This window comes from Anabrus simplex, chromosome 2 (genome assembly GCF_040414725.1).
Source record: "Anabrus simplex isolate iqAnaSimp1 chromosome 2, ASM4041472v1, whole genome shotgun sequence".
NCBI classification, from domain to species: Eukaryota; Metazoa; Arthropoda; class Insecta; order Orthoptera; family Tettigoniidae; genus Anabrus; species Anabrus simplex.
This window is the reverse complement of record NC_090266.1, coordinates 976,550,184-976,575,124: the sequence shown is the minus strand read 5'-3', so window position 1 is coordinate 976,575,124 and position 24,941 is coordinate 976,550,184. Positions and strand designations below refer to the sequence as shown.

The window sequence follows — 24,941 nt, the reverse complement described above, 5'->3', positions numbered from 1 at the left end:
GAAATCGATGGATGGGCATATAGTTTTGTATATAGGAATTATTTAAATTTCATAAATTTTAAATATGAGGTCATATACTCATGCAAGAGGAACAATGGGCATGCTTAACGAAAGAACAAAACGAACAAGCAGCCAGCGCTTACCTAGGGAGGAAATAGTGTTCAACCACTTCTGTCTTATAAGACCGTCACATACAAACTCATGGAAGGACATTTGCATGGCATATTGCAATAGCCGATTGCTACCTAGGTGCAACAAGCAGGCACTTGATATCTGTGAGGGGAGTTACTAAAGCGGACAAAGTTGCCGGCAGAATGGCCAGGCCTTTTATAATAGCTGTTGGTCTACGTGATAATATATGCCAGTGGCATTCATGAATGCAGTTCAGCTTCCAAAAGATGATTACATAGAGTCCTTGTGGATATTCAAGGTGCAATAGTAGCTCTGTCGTTATGACAAAATGTTGTTTCTTGCTTCAATTTAATGGTTGACGTTAGTTGATTGAGAGTCTGTAATGAGAAAAATGTATGTCTTAGTTGTGGAGTGTGTGCGAATCAAAGTATAAAATAGGGAATCGAGCTGGCTCTTACTCACCCCCTTGCCTCTCTTGCGGCTGGCTTGCTCTGGTGACACTTTCTGTTCGATTGGCCATAGCTAACTCCGTGTGCCTTGTGTTGTATCTGTGTGTGGTATGCGTAGGGGGATGGGTTGGGGAGGGGTGAATGGAGGAGGGGAGGATTTTTTCTGTGGGCGGAGCTTTTACGTGTGGCGATTTGTTAAAGTTTAGGAAGGTGCTTTCTTTTATTTTTAATAACTGTGGGATTTGATTGTACAAAGGATTCTTGGTATTCATATTCATTCATTAATTTGCCCTTTTTTATACTCTTTAGAATTGTTAAATCTTCTTCTATGGTCGTGTATGTATGTCCAGTTTCCCTCATATGTACGCTCATGGCTGAGAATTTATGATGTTTGTTTGCATTATTACGTTCTAAATATATCATTGAGAAAATTCGTCCTGTTTGTCCTATGTACGAGGTGAAACATCGACTACAGGTGAGTTTGTAAATCCCGAAACCTGAGTATTGGTCTTTGTTAGAGTTGACGCTATTGTGATTTATGAACATGCTTTGGTTGGTGTTTTGTGTTTTAAACGAAATTTTGAAGTCATATTTTTTGAATGGGTTCGAAACTTGATATATGTTGGGATGATTGTAAGTAAATGTGGTGAATGTAGACTTTTTGTTTTCCGGAATTAGTTTTGACATTTGTCTATTTCTGACTTTTCTTATTATTTGGTTAACCATTTCTGTATTAAACCCGTTAAACTTGGCTATGTTCCTTATATATACTAATTCCTTGTTGAGGTCTTCGGGTGCAAGGGGTATTTTAAAAGCTCTATGTATTAAAGTATAGTACGCTGCCAGTTTTTTTATTATTAGGATTTAATGAGCTGTTCTTGATTGGGCTTGGTGAAAAGGTTAGCTTCCTATAGATTTGATATTTGAATCTATCATCTTTACGTGTGATGGTGATGTCTATAAAATTTATGGACTTATTGATTTCATCTTCTGCAGTAAATTTAATATTTTGATCTACTGTGTTAAGCCTCCTCTATGAACCATGTGACCTTGCCGCGGTAGGGAGGCTTGCGTGTCCCAATGACGCAGATAGCCGAGCCGCAGGTGCAGCCATATCGGATGGGTATCTGTTGAGAGACCAGACTAAAGGATGGTTCATCGAAAGGGGGGTAGCAGACTTTCGGAAGTTGCAAGGGTGGCAGTCTGGATGATTGACTGATATGGCCTTGTAATAATACTCAACATCGCTTATCTGTATTGATACTGCTACACGGCTGAAAGCAACGGGAAACTACAGCCGTAACTAACTCCCGAGGACATGCAGCTCTCTCTGTATGAATGATGTACTGATGATGGCTTCCTCCCGGGTGAAATATTCCGGAGGTAAACTAGTCCCCCATTCGGATCTCCGGGTGGGGACTACACGAGAGGGGGCGATCATCAGGAAGATGGATACTGACATTCTGCGAGTCAGAGCGTGGAATGTTAGAAGTTTGAATCGTTGTGGTAGGTTAGTGAATCTGAAAAGGGAGATGGATAGACTAAAGTTAGATGTAGTTGGTATAAGTGAAGTACGTTGGCAGGAAGAACAGGATTTTTGGTCAGGTGACTACCGAATTATCAACACAAAATCAAACAAGGGAAATGCAGGAGTTGGTTTAATAATGAATAAGAAAATAGGGCAGCGGGTAAGCTACTACGACCAGCATAGTGAAAGAATTATTGTTGTCAAGATAGACACCAAACCAATGCCCACCACAATAGTGCAGGTCTATATGCCTACTAGTTCAGCGGATGACGAGGAAATCGAAAGAATATATGAAGAGATAGAAGATTTAATACAATATGTAAAAGGTGACGAGAATCTAATTGTGATAGGAGACTGGTATTATTGGTATTATAAATTTACTCATTCAGGACAAAATTTTAAGTTCCCTATGGGAATCAACATCTATATCATCTGATGGCCAGGCAGGCATCAATTTTTGGAAATGAGACATAGTTCTCATAGTGCATTGGCACTGCTGGTGGATTCAAGTGGCCTATGCAGTGGCCTCCACGGTATGCACTAGCCTTGCATCTTGGGAGGTGTGCTAAGTCCCAACTGACGAGCCCAACTTAGCACACGAGGGCGAAACGCAGGCAACCAAGAATGAGTTAGCTGGAAAATTTATAATGTCCAATAACGGACCATTATATTGGTATTATAAACTTACTCATTCAGGACAAATATTTTAATTTCCCTATGGGAATCAACATCTACATCATCTGATGGCCAGGCAGGCATCAATTTTTGGAAATGAGACATAGTTCTCATAGGGCATTGGCACTGCTGGTGGCTTCAAGTGGCCTATGCAGTGGCCTCCACGGTATGCACCAGCCTTGCGTCTTGGGAGGTGTGCTAAGTCCCAACTGACGAGCCCAACTTAGCACACGAGGGTGAAACGCAGGCAACCAAGAATGAGTTAGCTGGAAAATTTATAATGTCCAATAACGGACCATTATATTGGTATTATAAATTTACTCATTCAATACAAATATTTTAAGTTCCCTATGGGAATCAACATCTATATCAACAGGAGACTGGAATGCGGTGGTAGGCCAAGGAGGAGAAGGTAATACAGTACGAGAATTCGGATTGGGACAAAGGAACGAAAGAGGAACTCGGCTGGTTGAATTCTGCACTGATCATAATTTAGTCCTTGCCAATACTTGGTTCAAACACCACAAACGACGGCTGTGTATGTGGACAAGACCTGGAGACACTGGAAGATATCAAATAGACTTCATTATGATTAAACAGAGATTCAGAAACCAGGTGTTGGATTGCAAAACTTTCCCAGGAGCAGACGTGGACTCTGACCACAACTTGTTGGTCATGAAATGCCATCTGAAGTTGAAGAAATTGAAGAAAGGAAAGAATGCAAAAAAGTTGGGATCTAGACAAGTTGAAAGAAAAGAGTGTGAGGGATTGTTTCAAGGAACATGTGGCACAAGGGCTAAATGAAAAGGCTGAAGGAAACGCAATAGAGGAAGAGTGGATAGTCATGAAAAATGACGTCAGTAGGGCTGCTGAAGATATGTTAGGAAGGAAGAAAAGATCAACTAAGAATCAGTGGATAACTCAGGAGATACTAGACCTGATTGATGAACGACGAAAATAAAAGAATGCTAGAAATGAAGAGGGCAGAAAAGAATACAGGCGATTAAAGAATCAAGTGGATAGAAAGTGCAAGGTAGCTAAGGAAGAATGGCTGAAGGAAAAGTGCAAGGATGTCGAAGGTTGTATGGTCCTGGGAAAGGTAGATGCTGCATACAGGAAAATCAAGGAAACCTTTGGAGAAAGGAAATCTAGGTGTATGAATGTTAAGAGCTCAGATGGAAAGCCACTTCTAGGGAAAGAAGATAAAGCAGAAGATGGCAAGAACATATCCAACAGTTGTATCAAGGTAAAGATGTAGATAATTTGGTTCTGGAACAAGAAGAAGCTGTTGATGCTGATGAAATGGGAGACCCAATTTTGAGGTCAGAGTTTGACAGAGCTGTGAGAGACCTAAATAGGAACAAGGCACCTGGAATTGATGACATTCCTTCTGAATTACTGACTGCCTTAGGAGAATGCAGCATGGCAAGGTTATTCCATTTAGTGTGTAAGATGTATGAGACAGGAGAAGTCCCATCCGATTTTTGGCAGAATGTTGTTATACCTATTCCCAAGAAAGCCGGTGCTGACAGGTGTGAAAACTACCACACCATTAGTTTAGTATCTCATGCCTGCAAAATTTTAACACGTATTATTTACAGAAGAATGGAAAAACAAGTTGAACCTGAGTTGGGAGAAGATCAATTTGGCTACAGAAGAAATGTAGGAACACGTGAAGCAAACCTGACTTTACATCTGATCTTAGAGGATCGAATCAAGAAGGACAAGCCCACGTACATGGCATTTGTAGATCTAGAAAAGGCATTCGATAATGTTAATTGGACCAAGCTATTTACAATTCTGAAGGTGATTGGGATCAGATACCGAGAACGAAGAATTATCTACAATCTGTATAAAAATCAGTCTGCAGTGATAAGAATCGAGGGCTTTGAAAAAGAAGCACCAGTCCAGAAAGGAGTGAGGCAAGGCTGTAGTTTGTCCCCCCCTCCGTTTCAATGTTTACATAGAACAGGCTATAAAGGAAATCAGAGGAATTTGGAAAGGGAATCACAATCCAAGGAGAGGAAATCAAAACCTTGAGATTTGCCGATGATATTGTTATTTTATCTGAGACTGCAGAAGATCTCGAGAAGCTGCTGAATGGTATGGACGAAGTCTTGGGTAAGGAGTACAAGATGAAAATAAATAAGTCCAAAACAAAAGTAATGGAGTGCAGTCGAACGAAGGCAGGTGATGCAGGAAATATTAGATTAGAAATGAAGTCTTAAAGGAAGTAGATGAATATTGTAACTTGGGTAGTAAAATAACAAGCGATGGCAGAAGTAAGGAGGACATAAAATGCAGACTAGCACAAGCAAGGAAGAGCTTTCTTAAGAAAAGAAATTTGCTCACTTCAAACATTGATATAGGAAGTAGAAAGATGTTTTTGAAGACTTTCGTGTGGAGCGTGGCATTGTATGGAAGTGAAACATGGATGATAACTAGCTCAGAAAATGAGAATAGAAGCTTTTGAAATGTGGTGTTACAGAAGAATGCTGAAGGTGAGATGGATAGATCGAATCACAAATGAAGAGGTACTGAATCGAATTGGTGAGAGGAGATTGATTTGGCTAAATTTAACAAGAAGAGATAGAATGATAGGACACATCTTAAGACACCCAGGACTTGTGCAGTTGGTTTTTTGAAGGAAGTGTAGGTGGTAAGAACAGTAGGGGTAGACCAAGGTTTGAATATGACAAACAGATTAGAGCAGATGTAGGATGTAGTAGTTATGTAGAAATGAAAAGGTTGGCACAGGATAGGGTGGCATGGAGAGCTGCATCAAACCAGTCTATGGACTGATGAATCAAACAACAACAATGTGTTAAGGTATTGAAAAATATTATGTAATAATTTATTGCAGCCAATGGTCATACACACAATTATTCACAATGATTAGATTACATAAATAATTAAATTCCATAGAGTAAAAAGGTACAGTGTCAGATAGTCATTGTCAGGTCTTTACTAGCAGTCATAGTGGGGATCGACTTCCGTTCCGCTTGTAAGCAGGTCCGTACAGTGGTGCTCGTGTGTCCATGTGTTCCATCTGTGAGAGAACATTTAGAGCTGAACTCTGCCTCACACATATTGTAACACACAGTGATGGGAGGCCGTTTGCTTGTCTAATTTGCGACACTGTATTGAGATCGCATTTTGCAGGGCACAGTGATGAAAAGTCTTCCGTCTGCCTAATTTGCAACACTCTGTTGAACATGCCTCGTCCGCTTGTAGGTGCACGCGGTTCCTCTTTACCAGTCTTTAGCGAGTGCGGTAATGGATATTATTCTTGCGGTGCAGTTGATGAGGTGGTACCTGGGGCATTTTCCACCACAGAGCCGGCAGGTACATTCTTTGTCTGGTTCGTGGTATCCAGCGGTTTGGCATACCTTTCCGTGAAACCCGTGGACGGCGAATCGGGTGAAGGTGTGGCGTAGGTTGAAGCCTGGCCCTTTCCATTCGTCGTTTCTCACTGCCTCAGTTTCATAGAATTCTTCCGGGATTTGCTGTGCTTTTCGTCTTCTTTCTTCCAGGACTGCGGCGGATGCTTCGGTGTTGGGAAGTTTGAAGGAGGTGTTTATGTCCTCTAGGAAGAACGGCTCATCAACCAGGGTGTACACCAGTCTGTTCTTTGTATATTTTGATAGTTGGAGGATTCGCTTGAGGTATCTGGCTTTGATATTTTCAATCCTTTTTAGATTCGCTGTGGTTAGTTTGTTCCAGACTAATTGTATACCGTACGTGGCTACCGGGGCAACTTTAAGTTTGAACAATGCCACGGCCGTTTTCACTGATAGATTCTGGAGCTTGGGGATTTCGAACATTGCTCTAGTTGCTGCTATCGCTCTTTCTTTGACGTGTAGTGTGAAAGTTGCTCCTGTAGTCTGGAGCGTGATACCTAGGTACTTGAATGACGATACTATTTCTAGCTGGTCCCTGCCGTTTGAGAAAACGTCGTCTTTTGCGAGTCTTCCTCCTCTTCTAAATTTCATCACTTTTGTTTTCTCACTGTTGATACTTAATGAGTTTTTGACTGCCCATTCTTGTAGGTTATTGAATACCTTCCGGATTCCGATGGGGTTTCTTGATAGCAGAGCCATGTCGTCGGCATACATTACAAGATTGACCCCTGCTGGTTCTGTTGCACTTGCGATGTCGGCTGTCATCAGGTTGAACAATACCGGGCTCATTGGGTCTCCTTGGAGTACTCCTTTGGTCTGCGTTATAGGTGCTGAGATTGTTGTCCCATCGTGGATTTTCACGTAGTTTACGTTAAGTATAACTTTTATGATTTCCAATTCATGCTGCAAGTTGGTTGGTGTTAGTGTTGCTTCCAGTTTTCCTATTAGTATCTTCCTGTCGATGCTGTCGAAGGCCTTTTGATAGTCGATGAATATAGTGTACAGCGGTGTGGATGGTTGTGCTAGAGCGGTGTCTATTTTGTTTGTTACTTTCCCTATGGCTTGTAGTGTTGATTTTCCATCCATGAATCCGTATTGGTTGGGTGGTATCTCTTCTATTATTCTAGGTCTGATGCGGGCCATGATGGCCTTTGAGAACATTTTGAAGATATTGCACTCCAGGGCGATTCCTCGGTATGAGCTGGGATCATCCCTATTGCTTTGTGCAGTGTGATTAGTTTGGCCTGTCGCCATATGTTAGGGATCCTCTTGCTTCTCAGGCATTCATTGAACAGTAGCGTCAGTACACTTAGGGGGCTGTCACACAGGCTCGATCGAACGACTGCGATCGACCGACTAAGAAAACAAACCTACAGAGGGCAGTGGCACCAGTCACACAGCATCGATCGTCAGCGATCAACTACGAGCGATGAAGATCGACTGGTTTGTAAAAACAGACGTGTCCGTTTTTCAGTCGCAGTCGTTCGATAATGGCGGACGCAACATAGTCATCTGTTGATGAAATCGAAACATTAATTTGCTTAGTGTATGAAAACAAAGTGGTGTATAATCCTAGACTCCCTGGATATAGTAATAGGGAGACCGTGAATTTTGTATGGCATTCTATAGTGTGGAGAAATGGGACAAAAACTGGTAAGTAATTATTAGATTTATTACGATTATCTTATGAATAGTGTTATCTTAGATTATTTATTGATAAAATATATTATACGGAATAGATTGGTAAAAAGAGTTACACTAGGAGAAGTAGTAATTATCATTCTTGTAACTTAATTGAAGAAATGTTTGGAAAACATAAGCAGTGCTTTCCTAACCTCCATCTCGTACCTAATGAAATGAATACCATTGTTTGCTTTAATGACAAATAAGTGTAGGCCTATGCCATAAGTAGGCCTACTACATGTATATTTTCTTTGTCACAATATTCTGATTCATTGTTTCAGGAAAAAGTTGTGCCAAAACATGGCAAATTCTGAGGGCTGGATATCGAACTTGGAGAGATAACATCCTCCCTCTCCTCCCAGGTTCTGCTGTACAGAAAACATAAAATGGGTCTACTTCAATGCCCTCAACTTTCTGGAACTCTTCAATGCTGGAAGAAGGTACAATTCTGTAATATTTATTTTTAAAAGTAGGCCTACATTACAGACCAGTGTTCTAGTTGTGAAAGAGTGAGGGGAAGATTCAGTCTGTAGGCCATAAGTTCCACCCATCTGTTCATTAATTTATCAGATATAACTGAAAGTAATATAATATAATCTAACCTAACAATCATCTAACTAAAATAATTATTGAAAGTAACAATTTCTTAAACAGAAGGCTTGTGTCCAGACTAAAATGTAGCTCCAATTTAGAAGAATTGCATTAATATGTTGTTCATTTTTTTCAGTTCTATAACAAACACATCTATGGAAGTGGCACCTGGTGTATGAGAGCCTTTTCACCAAGCTGAAATATAGGAGGAGGAAGCAGAAATAATTTGTGTTGGAGGGGTTTAACTCCTACAGTTCAGAAATTACTGAAGGGACTTCAACTTCCAGTCCAGTGGCTTCTGCTTCTACAAACAGCTTTGCCAGCAGTTAAAAATAAAAGAAACAGAAATGTGAAAGTGACAGTGATGTGTTAAGTGAATATTTAGAAAAGATACTTAAAACTGAAAAGAAAATATAATCAATGTTATTTTTAGTGTCTTCATGACAACATGGAAAGAATGAGTGTACTAGGTCGAAGGGTTTTCAAAGTTAAAATTCAGAAACTGTTGTATAGAGTGTTAGACCAAGAAAGAATCTAATAAAATTTATGTTCTTGAGAAATGTTCTACTTTTTAAATTAAATCATTTTTTGTTATACTTATCTATCAATATTTATTGGAATCCTCAGTGAGTTATGTGTATTAGCACCTGATGGGAAAGAACCTTAACTCCAATTTTTATTAATTATTAGCATTATTACAACATCTTAATTTGTATATTTTATGTGGTAGAACATGTATGGTTTACAAGGAAAGGAGTATTTTGAAATACATGTAGTAGGTCCTTTCTGTGTGTATGTAGTAAGCAGTTGTACAGCACAGGTGGTCTGAAACCAGACCAGCGTATTGATAGTTCTGTCCAAGAGCTGACTTCCTTCTTACGGTATACTGTTGATCACAACTGCAAACTCATTGCACTAGGTTTGTACAGCACAGGTGGTCTGAAACCAGACCAGCGTATTGATAGTTCTGTCCAAGAGCTGACTTCCTTCTTACGGTATACTGTTGATCGCAACTGCAAACTCATTGCACTAGGTTTGTACAGCACAGGTGGTCTGAAACCAGACCAGTGTAAAGACATTAGTAGTTTTGTCCAGGAGCTGACTGCCTTCTTACAGAATACTGTTGATCACAACTGCAAGCTCATTGCATTGGGTTTACTGCATCCGTGTTCAACGTTGCTTGCTATACTGCCATCCTGCGAAAATACACATCCTAAATACCTATTTGAAATTATCTACCTGTTCCAGTTTTGTATTCTCAACCTGACATTCAGTTCTATTTTATCTCCTCATTCCAAGTACTCTCCTGCCATTGTACCTGTCTGCACCAGCAATCACTACTTTCATGTCTGTTACCGTACTTATAATTTATTAACATATAGGCCTACAGAGGGCATCAAGGTAGACTGATTATTTTATTTCTTGTACTGTAGATCCATTAATATTAGATTGCACAGTTTCAATAGACCAAGCTGTTTGCATAGGACAAAATTCTTACTACAGTTATACCTGACAGAATCCCTCCCTGCCACCTTATAACTTTGTAACTTAGGTAGCCTTTATCTCCTCATTCCAAGTACTCTCCTGCCATTGTACCTGTCTGCACCAGCGATCACTACTTTCATATCTGTTACTGTACTTATAATTTATTAATAACATATAGGCCTACAGAGGGCATCAAGGTAGACTGATTATTTTATTTCTTGTGCTGTAGATCCATATAAACAATGAAAAACAAAGATGAAAAATTCATTTGTAACTATTTTGACAGATGTTTCCACCAAAGTTTTGTAGATTTTAATCTACAACATAAAAAACTGCATTTTGTGTGATGTGATATTAAGGGGATATGATGGCAGAATATGTACATTATTTATAAAAAATATATTCATATGACAGTTACATGCTTGTAATAAAAGGTTGAGTAGATTAATTACCCTGTAAGTCAATCCAAGATCTTACAAGGCCCATACACCCTACTCTGTCAAACATTCATTTATATAATTGGTATTTACAAACAGTTTTGACAGGCAATGTAAGATATAGCAAAATTAAATCATTTACCACCTGAGGCCTAAGTAACATTTTACTGTAGACAGCAATAGTAGTCTATTTAGTTGTTAGAAAGGCATACTCTTCACTTCTAAAAATAGAAGGCAAGGTGCTTGTTATTAGCACCTATTATTTTTTGCAGTGGTTGGTTCTCATTTTTGGTGAAATTGAAGGCAAAGTTTTCATTTTCCTTGAACTGATTCATAAGGAAAGTATTTCAGGATGGATAGATAGGCTTGGCACTGTTCATATCAGTAAAAAAGTTACATATGAACAATATACAGAAAGGCAAAATCAACATTGTGGTAAGAAGGAGAGTCCTACCAGACCTTTGCAGAAAAAGGTGTTACTCTGTACCAAGGAGTTTACCAGCAATTTGGATGGAAGTGCAGGATTTATATTAATTGGTTTTATTATTGCCAAGTGAGCAATTAGATCAGCTTGCCAGTGCAAAGTTTGGGGAGACAGTACTTTATGCTTAGTGATGAGGGTAATAAACAAGACCTTGTGTGCAATTTACATGTAGTTGTGACAAGTATCAGTCTATTACACTGCCAACTTACTTATTAGAACAATATTCCAGAAGCTTTTCCTATAGTTATTAAGCTAGTGTACAGAGCACTAGCCTCACCTGAACTCCTCAAGAAATGTACACATATGTGAATACACAGAATCCTAAAGAGAATTTACTTTGGAAGAGATGTCCATAGACAACCTTTCTTCACAGCCATTTGGTAAAATTAGCTGCTTTCAAAGCTGCTGTAGTCTTCAATGATATAAATTAAGACAGGATTGTGATTCTTGCAAAGTTTGGATATGGACCTGGATTCTTTGCACAAAACACAGTAGGCCTACAGAAATTCAGCAACATGCTTGTCATGAAAGCAATATGATACTATTCTGAACATGGCACAATAACAAAGAAGAGGATAGGTGACAAGAGATTTGCAGAGGATCATGAGGGAGAGAAACAGTGTAAGGAACTCCATTGCTTTTATCATTTTCACAATATTCAGAGCATATGTCCATTTTTCTTTCTTTCAAAATTATTTACAGGGTTGTAATGAAACTTGACACACTATTTCTACATTAGGTAATGTAAATTTTGACTGGAAGCATTTCTTGATATGTCTATTATTTTGGTAGGTAGGATCTCACCAAGTAGTATGAAAAAAAAAAAGCTGTTAACCTCCATCTAATAAACACCTCAAAATATCATTTGAAAAGACAGTAATTATGCCCCAAGATCCAGCATCATTAAAACAAATAAGCATAAATGGTATTAGTCTTATATCTGAAATACAATGAGCCACTTTTGTGAGGCTTTTGTTGGAATTTTCACCCTGTCAAGAATTGTGGCTGTAGTGCTCTATGAATGGCATCATATATAACAGGAACAAATCCACTGATGTATTGTGAGCAATCCTAAATCTGTATGAGTCACCAATGTCCAGAAACCTGTAGGCCTAAATAAATATATATCCACTGTTGATGGTAGCACCTTCAAATTATGAATTCAAATTGATGTACATAACAGTTTTCAGTCCTTTTTATCAATACTTTATTAGAATCCTGCAGAATGCCACTAATCTTTTATTTGATATATTTTGCCACGGACATACAGTAGTTGTTTCGAAGGTGAACATCACTTTTGACTTTAAACCTAAAAAAATCGTTGTGAATATTGAATTTAACGATAGTGTCAGCCTTTCCTCAGAACTTATACTTTTCCTGTAATTTGTTTGCCTGATGTTTATTATTGACTTCATTTTTTCCTCTAATTCCTTATACCGTAATTATTGATGGGCATTCGGTACTAGTTCCTGAATTTTTCTTCGTCATTCCGCAACGAAGGCACACTTTGGTGGAATTCTCTATGGCTCTTTACCTTGTCCACTGCGATCGTCTGGTTCTTTCCTTTCTCCTAATATATTCATAGGTTAGAATCATATTTCCACCCGAATTATCGCTTTCACAACACATTCTTTTTCTCTCGTGAATATGAATACATCTGTAGCCTGTACGGTACTGGGCGGGAGTATCAGCTGTTTCCGTGCAGTCGATCCCTCTCGATCGATGAGCAGTGTGACAGGGTAAATGAATTTAGTCGTTAGTACTCGATGCCAGTTGGTCGCTCTTGATCTTCGATGCCCTGTGTGACAGCGGGCTTAGTGTCCGCCGCCGTGGCCTTGATGTGCTCGTTGTACACTCCATCCGGGCCTGCTGCCTTTTTGTCCTTGGATTCTTGGATAATTCTCCATACTTCATCGGTTGTGAGTGGTTGGAGTGTATGTTCCGGTATGTCTCTTTTTTCAAACTCGTTCGAAGATGCGTTCCCAAGAAGTTCTCGGAAGTATTCCGTCCACCGCTGCGGGCTTATTATAGAGGTTTTCTGTGTTGACTTGCTTCCTTTCAGGATTCGGTGGGGTTTTTCCTCTGCTTCCTCGATCAGCTTTTTCTCTTCTAGTAGTTTGTGGTCTATCTTTTTCATTCTCTATCTTTTTCATTCTTAGTATTTCTTTATATGATTTCCTCACCTCAGCGTATTTTTGTAAATGACATTGGCTGCTACTGGATCTGGCTTTATGGAGGTATTCCAGAGTTTCTTGTCTTGCAATGTAGCATTCTTTGAAAAATATTGTTACTGTTGTTGAACCTTTGGTGTCGTCAACATAGCGCAATCATAGGCTTAAAACTTGTATTTTTGTTTTGATTTTTATGTGTTCTAAGTGGTCAAGGTCTGCTAAGATGCCTGAAACTGGATCTCCCATTGATAACCCTTTCTGACAATATATTTTCTTATTAAAAGTGAAGAAGTTATTGTCCACAGTTGGTCCACAATTTTAAGCATCACAAGTAATATTCCAATGGATCATATAGTGTCTTACAAATACACCAACAAAAGTTAATCCCCAAGGTGACACTCAAGTTTGAGAACATTCCAATGAGAGCACGCAAATAGGATATTTAAGATCGCACATCCCAATCTGCCACGAGAACATTGCTCATTGGATATTAAAGACTGAACAATTCAAACTAACTAATTTCACCCAAAAGATATAAAGCGTAACAATTAATTTTTTTTATCTAATGTTCAACAAGTGTAGACTCGCTTTTTTAAGGAGAATAATTGTATGTAATATTAATGTTCTTTTTATATGTAGGACATTTCACCAGTCAAAATAATTCAAAACAGCTGGATGTCTCCACAGATCATATATTTATATAAAAACATTTTATCAAATAGTATCCAAGTTAGCTTGACAATTTTAAGTATGTTATCAGGAAACAAATAACCAAGATCCTGGCTATTTTGATTGTTGAGTGTCAGAACAGCAGCTGATGATGCCCAAAAATGTGGGCAAAACATGTCCAGTTAGGACATGATAATGTAAAGTTTTTTAAGTAAATCAATAAAACTCATATTGTATTGAAAAGGTGGACTCTCAAAAAACTTTATCTGGAAATGTACCACGAGTTTATCAAGCAGTATTATTAGCAAACTTGCTCATTGTGGATTTAATAACAAACTGTTACAAGATCACATGACATACGCAAAGTACTCACACAGAACATAAAAAATGTTCAGAACAAATAGCACAGAGCATTACTAAGTCAGGTCAGCACTGACTAGCACACTGAACTATTCGGGTGTTGCAATATGGAAATACCAGATTTCAAATCAGAAAGCCTGTTACTTGCCACCTACATTTTGCAACACTCACGGACCTGCACAGTAAATTCTTGAGAAAACGGGTACGTCAAAAACATGAAAGAAACTTCCCTGCTTTGAACTAAAAAGTACAGGGTGTGTAAATTATGCGATGTAAGAATTACGCAGGTAAATACAGTAGCATACATTAAAAACAATATTATGAAAGTGGTCGGTGACGAATAGCTGGTGAATATTCGGTGAGATACGCTTATCTAAACAGTTCCCAGAAGTGAACTTACTTTCATGGTTAAGCATATCACGACACTAATCAAATCAAATCTTGAGTTGCTCCTCAGAATGTTTTAATATTAATTAGCAGGTATGCCTAAAATAAATAAATAAATAAATAAATAAATAAATAAATAAATAAATAAATAAATAAATAAATAAATAAAACATGAATGAATGAATGAATGACTGAATGAATGAATGAATAAATACCTCACAGTTAACACCAGCATGTGGCCATGGTCCTGCACCAGCACCGATAATGAATGCTGGATCTACTTCTGCAAAGTGCCCAACATCTTTCACATCATAGAGTTTTTCACGTTTTACCAGTGGAACCAAGTATGGAACACCTCCAACTTCAACTAAACGTGGCTTCCCTCCAAGACCTGATGTGAAAATGCAGGATCAAAACTACAGTTCAGCAAACTCCACAATACTTTAATGAACAAAAGTTCAAAACTAAAAAATGATAAAAGTCAGCAGGCACACATGAACTCTGAAAACATCCACTAGTAAAGAATTTTAGTCTAAAGCATATTTTATTTTCCTTACCTTCTCTTAGAAAACAATCAAATCAAATCAGTTCAGTGTTAAACAGTCAAAGCTGTCAATAGTCGGCAGTGCAGCCAAGAGGTGGCAGCACTGCATGGCTTGCTGTTTGTTGTAACAGCACAGAATGTGGTCAGTCTGAGTCACATATCTACTGAGTAGAGGAGCCAGCTGAAGCAACAGTGGCATGTAATGGATACATCCAACCTAGTACAATGAAGCGTGATTCAATTCTTGTGCAAAGAAGGTGCTTCAGCAAGTGAAATGTTTGGTCGAATGCAAGCAGTATACGGGTAAGTATATTTCAAATGAAGCACTATGTTCAAGTAGCGTGCAGATTTTAAGGTGGGCAGCAATATACGGCAGACCTCCCAAGTCCTGTATGGGTTTCTGTATAGATGCAGGTAAAGATTGCTGCAGTGGATATGCTGGTGAAGGACAATCACTGTATCACTGTGCATGAGCTATCAATGGCTGTTAACCTCAGCATCAGATCCATATACTGTACAGTATAATGCACAGGGAACTGGGATATTCGAAAGTGTGTTCTACACATGTACCCCAGCAACTCACCGATGAACAGAAAGCTGTATGGATGGGGAAATGCCTGGAACATCTTAGCCAAAACGACACAGGCAGACATCGTTTCTTGGAGCAAAATATGACAATGACAAAACCTGCTGCCAATATTTTGAGCCAGAAACGAAGATATCCTTCATCACCAATACCAAAGAAGGCAAAGTAATTTGCTGAAGCTGGCAGGGTTATGCTGACAGTGTTCTTTGATGTCAACTCAAGACCTCCTCTAGTCATTTGACTGACTGGGAACAAATCGAATCCCCCTACAGCCCAGACTTAGCACCTCGATTTCCCATATGCTTAAATCTACACGGTACCTCAGTGGCTAGAGTTTCCCAAGAGATGATTACGAACATGATTTCTCACAGGTGATTTCATTCCGTGAGGAAGTATTACACATCAAAGCAAGTACTAAATCACGTCATACATAGAAAGATAGGAACATGAGAGATGCAGAATCAAGCTCATCAGTGAAAGAGAAGAAATCGATGTAGAAGAATTAGATTAATGAGGAGAGCTCTTACCTTCCATATCTGAAGGCAGTAGTGTACAAAGATGTGGAGAATGTTTCTGTTATTTTGTGTTTTCATACTTGCCCTTCTCTCCTCTTTCTGTTGCTTCCTCTTCCCACAATGATCTGTCATTGTGCTTATAATGTTTCCTTTAATTAAAACTCTTGAGCAACTGAATTAGAGGAGATACCTGGCTACAAGCAGGTAGTACCTGCTTTCGCCTTGATGACAACAGCACGGCATGTACTCCACAAGACACCAGAAGCGTTGGAGAGCCATACTGATCCACAATTGCTACACAGCCTCCCATAATCCACTCAGGTCAAAGCAGGGTCTAGGGCACGCACATCCTCTTGACAGCAACCCAGATGTGCTCATTGGGATTGAGATCGGGGCTTCTCGGGGGCTAGGCAAGCATCTTCACATCAGTGGAGTGCTCATTGAACAAGTCAGCCACAATTCGGGAGTGATGGGCTGGAGCATTGTCTTGCCATAGGTACAGGTCACCTGCAGGGTGCTGGAGGTAAGCAAAGTGGTGAACATGATCTGCCAGTAGGTTACTATAACATTCACTGGTGACGGATGTTCTCAGATGTACCAAGAGTTCCATTTCATTCCATGTGAACAGTCCCCCTATGAGGATACCACCACCAGCACCAGCATGAACTGTATCCTGCTGGCACGAGGGATCCACTGCCTCATGTAGTTGATGGCCCACTCATATCCAGCCATGGGAATGTACCAACTGGTACCACGACTCATCTCTCCAAGTGACCTTCGAGCATCCAATGGTGGTGTTCCTTTGCTCATGTTAGTTGGTGTGCCTTTTGATGTGTGTTGAGCAGAGGTATCCTTGTGAGACGCTTGCTTCTGTACCTCATGCGAGGAGATGGTTCTAGTGTGGCTGCTCACAGTCACTGTTGTCCAGCATTGATCTGACGAGTGATATGCTGCCCTGTGGCCTGTCTATCTGCTCTTATGATCCACGCTAGCCAATGGCGAACCCAGCCATCAACACGCCGTGCACCATGGCAGTTGACCCTGGTGGCAGTAGTTTTGCAGGAATTCATGTACTCACATTACACTCTTGATATGGTGGCCCCTGGAAAGCTCAGTACTTGCACGACTTCAGTGATGGATGGTCTGGTGCCGACAATCTGGAGGTCTGACATCCTCGCTGTTACATGCTACGCCCTCCCATTACATTTGCCGGGCCGAGTGCAGTGCCATTTCCCCACTATGGCAGCTATCTCTAATTCAACTGCTCCAACTGACCCATTGGATTCCTTTTCTCCTTCTGTGTTTGTCCTGTGTTTCTAGTCTTTTACTACCTATCTGGCTTTCTGGCTTTCCACACCAAGACTGAAGAACTGTGAAGATAACCCCTCAATGAATGTTAAAGCCTTCCCTCCTGATGAAGTTGGAATGGAGAAATGAGCTTGTTGGGGCTGAGAAGAAATAGATGTAGGAGAACTGGGATTGAGGGGAGAGCCTATCTAATTGAAGGCAGCAGAGCATTAAGATGTGGAGACTGTTCTTATCCTCTCTCTACATGTTTGTACTTGTCTCTTCTTTCTGTTGCTCCTCCCTCTTCCTACAATGAACTGTCATTCAGTTTGTCCTATTATGAGTTCCTTTTCATATTCCTATCTTCTATATACAACTTGTCTAATTGGTTGTATGTTCTCTTCCTTTACTTATAATAGAGGAAATTATGTAGAAAAATAGATTAGTATGTAGAATCCAATGGAAATAAAATATTTTAAATATAAAGGACTGTTGAGTATAACACTCACTTTTCAATTTTTTTAAAGGAAACTAAACATGCCTTTTTTTTTTATAAATGTACTGTTAAATAGTGCTAAATTGGGAACTTTCTGATTGATATGGATAATTGTTTTTTCAGAGTATGTAAGCTACAGTACTTGTATGTATTTCTCTTTTTCATCTTTCAATGACCACCTTTTTAATGAGAGGAGAGCCGATACATTTCATTGCTCCCTATTCTGATGCTGACCTCACATTGTGCTTATCCTGTTATGTATTCCTATTCATGTTCCTATCTTTCTGTATAAGATTTGTCACTTGTTTGTTTCCTTCCATTACTTATATTCTAATTACAAATCATGGAAGGTCAGGAACAGGTGAAATTCTTTTTTTTTTTGCTAGGGGCTTTACGTCGCACAGACACAGATAGGTCTTATGGCGACGATGGGATAGGAAAGGCCTAGGAGTTGGAAGGAAGCGGCCGTGGCCTTAATTAAGGTACAGCCCCAGCATTTGCCTGGTGTGAAAATGGGAAACCACGGAAAACCATCTTCAGGGCTGCCGATAGTGGGATTCGAACCTACTATCTCCCGGATGCAAGCTCACAGCCGCGCGCCTCTACGCGCACGGCCAACTCGCCCGGTAGGTGAAATTCTGCAAGGTAATTTAACCAATGACCGCCCTCTCACCGCTGATTAAATGCTGCCTTTCTTTGAAATATACTCTTTTCCCTGATCTTTTATAGCCCTACATTTTGTTATCATTCCCTATAATAACTGCTTAATTTTCTTCTGCTATTTCAATTATGTATAAGACTACATGATATATTCAAACTGTGCCTTTCTAGTATGTCATCTGCATAGCAATGTTCTTCCACCATACTTCAAAAATGAAATACTGAAGTTCATAAAGAAGTGCTCATACTGGCAAGAAGATAGCAGCACATGACAGGAAAGAAGTGATGCAACATATTTCAACAGTTTGATCAGAGACATAAAATGTTATTCTAGAAAGTCTATCAAGTATTGGAACTTACTTTCTTGATGCAACATGTACATGCAGATATGTTTCAATCAATATCGTCAATACCAATACCATCAATACCATTAGTCTGCAAAATCATAAGGTTATTCAAGATTAAGTTAAAAAAAATTGCACATGAGCAGAAGTACATAGTACAGACGTCATGTCAGGATCGATGCATTTTGTGAGCAGCGATGGCCAACGGAACATCATGCAGGAAAGAAATCTGGTCACGTATTGCACCTGCTGTGTCACCAAGGACCATTGGGAACCATCTGCTAGCAGCTGGATTACAGTCACGTGTGTCTCTGGCCAGGCTACCACTGACACCGAGACACCGCCAAGCATGGCTACTCTGGTGACGTTAAAGAGTTGACTGGAGAGGGGAATGGTGCTCTCTTGTCTTCAGTGACAACAGTAGGTTCTGTCTGTGTGCAAGTGATGGGCATACACGTGTACGGTGTAGACCTGGTGAGCGGCCTATTCCAGTGCATTTGCCCACGACAACCAGGTCCCACCCCAGTCTTCATGGTGTGGGAAGCCATCAGTTACAACATGTGGTCACAGATGGTGTTTCTGCAGGGAAATATAACCAGTGCCTGCTAAACTGCACAGGTTGTTGTCCTCATGCTACTGCAGTTTCTTCGACAGGAAGGTGATGTGCTTTTTCAGCAGGACAATGCACGTTCACATACAGCTGGTGTTTTAACTTCACTCTAAAAAAGAGAAGGTTTTCAGCGATACAGCTGTGGGGAAGGGCCCGTACTGGGAAGGTAGCATCCATGGCCTTAATTAACATACAGTCGCAGCATTTGCCTGGTGCAAAAATGGGAAATCACAGAAAACCATAATGGCTGCCAACGGTGGGGTTCGAAACCACCATCTCCGAAAAGCAAGCTCACAACTACGTGATCGAAACAGTGTAGTTATCTCTCTTGGTGGTAAGCATTTCCTATGCCTGTGAACTTCCATATCTCCCCCACTCATTCTCATACCATTCTGTTCAGTGATAATTTAACCACTGAAATTACCCATTACCACTATGCTAACTTTATCGATGACTCTCACTACACTATCAGTTAATGTCCCTGTCAACTTCAGATGAACTTGTAAAACCATAAGTCAAAACTGTAGATGAAAATACTATCTTCAATAAGGGAAAAATAAGATTATAGCACTACTATCAGCATTAATATAATTGTTCTAAAATTTGGGCAGTACATGCCTAAAATGAAATAGGCAATATTTGTATTATAATCTAATGGTATATCACTGCTGTAGCAACATACCAGGTGTATGCATAAGTCTTTTCCGGTTTCACTTAGAGATGGCGCCAGCGAACAGCACAGAGCGTATGAATTTGAAACATACACAACATCAGTTTGTTTGTCTGACATTAACCTACCAACAGACACAAGTTGAGTCTGCCAAACACTAACGTCTGTGTTGTATCATTCAGTGATCATGTCGACTTTTGTGCCTGAAAAAGAACATTTGCGGCACACATTGCTTTTCTTATTTAATCAAAATATAAAGGTGTGAAAAGTAATTTTTTGCTGGTAGAAGCATATGGTGAACACGGTCCACTGATTAGAACATGTGAAACATGGTTTTGACAATTTAAACATGGTGATTTCAATGTGAAAGACAATGCGCGCTCTGGTAGAACACAAAAGTGCAAAGACGAGCAATTGCAGGCATTACTGGTTGATGACCCAACTCAAACTCAACAGCAATTGGCACAAGCATTAAACGTGTCACAAGAAACAATCAGCAGACATTTATGAGCAATGAGGAAGATCAATAAACTCGGTAAATGGGTCCCACATGATTTGAATGAATAGTAAATGGAAAATCGCAAAGTCACATGTTAAATGCTGCTTCAACACCACAAAAGAAAATAATTTCTGTACCGAATTGTGATGGGTGACGAAAAATGGATTTACTTTGAAAACCCGAAGCGGAGAAAATCGTGGCTGTCACCTGGCGAAGCCGGTCCTTCAACACCAAGGCCAAATTGCTTTGGCAAGAAGACCATGCTTTGTGTCTGGTGGGACCAGAGCAGTATTGTGTATTATTAACTCTTGAAGCCCAGCGAAGGTGTTAATACATAACGCTATAGCATAAAATGATTAATTTAAATCGCGCATTGATCAAAAGACGACCGGAATGGGCCAGAAGACACGGCAAAGTGATTTTGTTACACGACAATATGCCATCTCACACAGCAAAACCAGTGAAAGACACCTTGAAATCACTTGGATGGGACATCCTTCCATCTATCACCTCTTCGCATCAATGGGGCACACACTCGCAGAGCAGTACTTCAGCAATTTCGAGGAAGTTAGAAAATGGCTTGAAGAATGGTTTGCCGCAAAAGACAAGCAGTTTTTCTGTCATGGTATTCATAACTTACCTGAAAGATGGGCGAAGTGTGTAGAAGCCACGGGCCAATATTTTGATTAAACAAAAAAATGAATTTCCCTTGAAAATTACGTGTTTTCTTTACCACAAAAACCGGCAAAAACTTATGCATACTCGTGGTAAAGTATGTGACTAATGAGGAATCAGAGCTAATTAGGAAATCTGTTTGAAGCTTTCAGTCACTTAAAAGCAATATTTTCTTCATTTACATCCTAAAACATAATAGCAAAAGTTCTCAAATTAAAGACAAGGTCAAAACCAAATGACAAGATGAGAAGATCTATTTAATAAACATATGCTGGTTAATATTGTCAAGCAATTAATTCCCTTTCATATTTGTGTATTTTTATTATTGAGCTGAGTGGCTGCGTGTGTTAATGTGCTACGGCTACAGAGCCAAGCTCTGTATTTGGGAGACAAGTGAGTTTGAAACCTACCATCGGCTGTCCTGAGAATGGTATTCTGGTTTCCCATTTTCACTTCCAGGCAAGTGTTCGGACAGTTATTATGCATAGGCCACAGCAAATTCCTTCCACCTACTTATCCAATTTCATTCATCATTCATTTCATCTTCATTAGCTCCTCAATTAACATTGGTGACAGGAAAAGCATCCAGGCATAAAAACATGCCATATAATTTCATCTCACTTCATCCCCAACCCATATCAAGAAACGGGATTAAGGTGTAGACATACACTTGTTTTATTTATAATTTAAGTTACAAACCCACTAAAATTATGCCAAAATTCAAAACTGGGTTGAATTAATCATTGAGAATGTGTTTAAAATCACTTCCAAGTTTAACTTTATTTTGAACATTTCTATTTTTAAGAAATATATGGATACAAATTATCAAAAGTAAAACAGAGTGAAAGTGCAATGCTAATATCAGAAAACATTTAAGACATTAATATTCATTATCATTTTCCCATTGGATGAAAACTGGGTCACATCTGCTGAGGGACATCAATATTGGTTTCTGATCACAGTGAATGAGGTTTCAATCCAGGGCAGTACATGTAAACGATCAAAATTAAGACGTGTTTCTGTAGATCAGATAAGAGCTCTGCAATTGAGTGGGTAAGCTGTAAGTGCTCCACTCGTCGTGCTACTTCCCTTTCCACTCGGATAAGGCTACACATGGCTGTCAAAGCCACTTGCACTCACTCAGCTGGGTGTCCAGAGACTGTAGCCAAGCAACCTCTGCTCACTTCTTCATCCTGCCAACCGTTTCTCAGCATGGGGGAGAGGAATAGCACACAAGCACGCTAGTGACACAAGCTGCGAGAAATTCAAAATCTGAACTCCAGTTTTTCAGTAATGTGTGCTTGTTGAAGGGGTAGCACAACAATTGGAGAGAGTGTAACAATTTACAAGCACATCAGCAGAGAATTTTAAATCTAATAGTACCAGATCATATATATAGTAACACAACCCATTTAAAATGAAAGAAGAAAGAGGAATATTTCTACCTTAGAAATGAAGGAAAATAACTGCCAGACGCTACATTTTACAAGGGGCTGAAATAAAATGTAGTTTTTATTTTGCCCATAATTTCTCATTTACTTGTCTAATTTATTTATTCATAAATGTATTTAATATCATTGCCATTGATACAAACCAAGATGATAAATGCATTAACGCAAAAGGAAAGAAATGAAAATTGGCTTTACATTCCAAAGGCTACTTACAAGGGGAAGCCACAGCTTTGGGGTCAATGATTTTGTTCAAATTTTGGAAGATGATTTTCATCAAAAATAAAAAGATACTTGTCCAAACGTTGTGACATTGGCTCTTAATCAACGAGAAAATGACCCTTTAAATTTAATAGCATGCTTATATGCAAACAATTTGGGTGCGAGTATCTGTAGCACTGCCGGTCTACTGGTTGCCATCACTAACTTCTATGCAGGTTCAAGGTCCACAAGTGATTTATTTTTACTTTTTCTTTAAATCTGTTTAAGCAAACTAGAAAATGCACAAAATAAATATAAGCTGCATCGTCCCATCTTGCCATTAGTAGATTATTATTGTATTATTGTACTGAATAGGTGGACACTATACCTAGAGGTAAAGTTTAATCATTGTAATTAGTAGCTTGACAAATCTTTGCTCTTTCCATTATTTTTATAACAACTGCCTCAATTATGATAAGAGATGGAGAGAGAGAGAGAAAAAACTGTTTACATTTTACAATAAAAATTCTACCTAGGACAATAATAAATGTGCTGATACAGTTTCCTAACACTAGTCCACATGAACAAGATACAAGATACGAAAAAGCAAAATATGAAGCACTGTCAGGTCTTGAACCCCAGACACCTGCGTGGAAGTCGGGGACAATAATCACTTGATCAACGGTATTACAGGTACTCGTACCCAAATTGCCAAAATGCAAGCTTTAAATTTAAATGGCCATTTTCTTGTTAAATAAGGGACAATGGCATAAACCCTAGGACATGTAGGCTACCTGTTTATTTCGGACATAGATCAACCTCCAAAAGTGCGAATGGAATCATAAACCCCAAAGCTATGGCTTCCCTTTGTTAGTTTAATGTCTTGTAGATGAAAATAACATTATTAAACTGCACCTTTGTGCTAACATTTGGACTTTTTCTTAGGTTGCAAGCTTAGCTATGGCAAGAAGTGGCCATGAAGTACAGAACTTCCAAAACTGTGCACACTAGACTTGTACCTGACTGCCTGCACATTATAGCAAGTGAAGTTGAGTGCAGAATTGTATGACTTGAAGCTTGCCATATCTGACCTTCACTCAGCTGTTCGGGCCCGCAATCGACATCCAGGTTACACTGTGCATCTTCAGGAACCTTTGGTGCACTGATCAGCAATTCATAATCTGCTGTCTCTATCCAATGTGTCTGTTGACTCAGTGAACTGCAAAACATGCAGTTGTTTCTTTCGTTTGCAGGGCTCTGGATCAGACTCCGTACAAAGCTCTACATTACAAATATAAATATCTGTAGGTTCGTTGGATATACTTACAAAGGCAGATTATCATAAGGAATAGTATCGTAACTTCTGCAGCAACTTCTCCGGTATTTCGTATAGATATCCGTTCAAACTATCGCGAAGGTAATAATTTACTACATTAAAAAACACGATACACCTGTAAACTTCTATTTAAAAAGAAGTTAAAGAGATTACACGGTAATAGTTAACAGTCGTCGTATTGTTATTGATTATTGTCGTTCCTCATATTCAAATATTGCATTGTTGGCTGCAGTCGTGAACAAAGGGTGTAGTGTAGTCAAGTAAATATAAATAAAAATCAGCTGACCTTGTATTCCATTCATTTGTACTTCTGAGTAGGTAGTTAAACTATCCGTAATTTATATTTCCATTCATTTGTACTTCTGAGTAGGTAGTTAAAGTATCCGTAATTTATATTTCGCTCCCTCGATCTTTCAGTATTTATGAGCGGTTAGCTAATAATAATAAAGTTCATATATCCCAGTAATTGCAGTTCAAGTCCCTGGAGGAGTAGTAGTAGTAGTTTTGATAGAAATATTTGAGAAATTGTAGACAACCTTGTATTTTTTAGTAGGCCTAATTAAGGACACTTTTATTCTCCGTCCCGTGGAGTAGGGAAAATAATAGTAATCCACCAGC

At 39.3% G+C, this 24,941-nt stretch overlaps 1 protein-coding gene across 3 annotated transcripts in view; it reads right to left on the bottom strand.

The window, feature by feature from the left end:
- LOC136864588 (ester hydrolase C11orf54 homolog) overlaps nt 1–24,941 on the bottom strand; it is a 216,341-nt gene that overhangs the window by 58,510 nt on the left and 132,890 nt on the right. For all 3 annotated transcript variants that reach the window (XM_067141789.2, XM_067141790.1, XM_067141788.1), the window contains one exon: nt 14,668–14,843. In XM_067141789.2, coding sequence (XP_066997890.1) covers nt 14,668–14,843 — 176 coding nt within the window. The remainder of the gene's footprint in view (nt 1–14,667; nt 14,844–24,941) is intronic.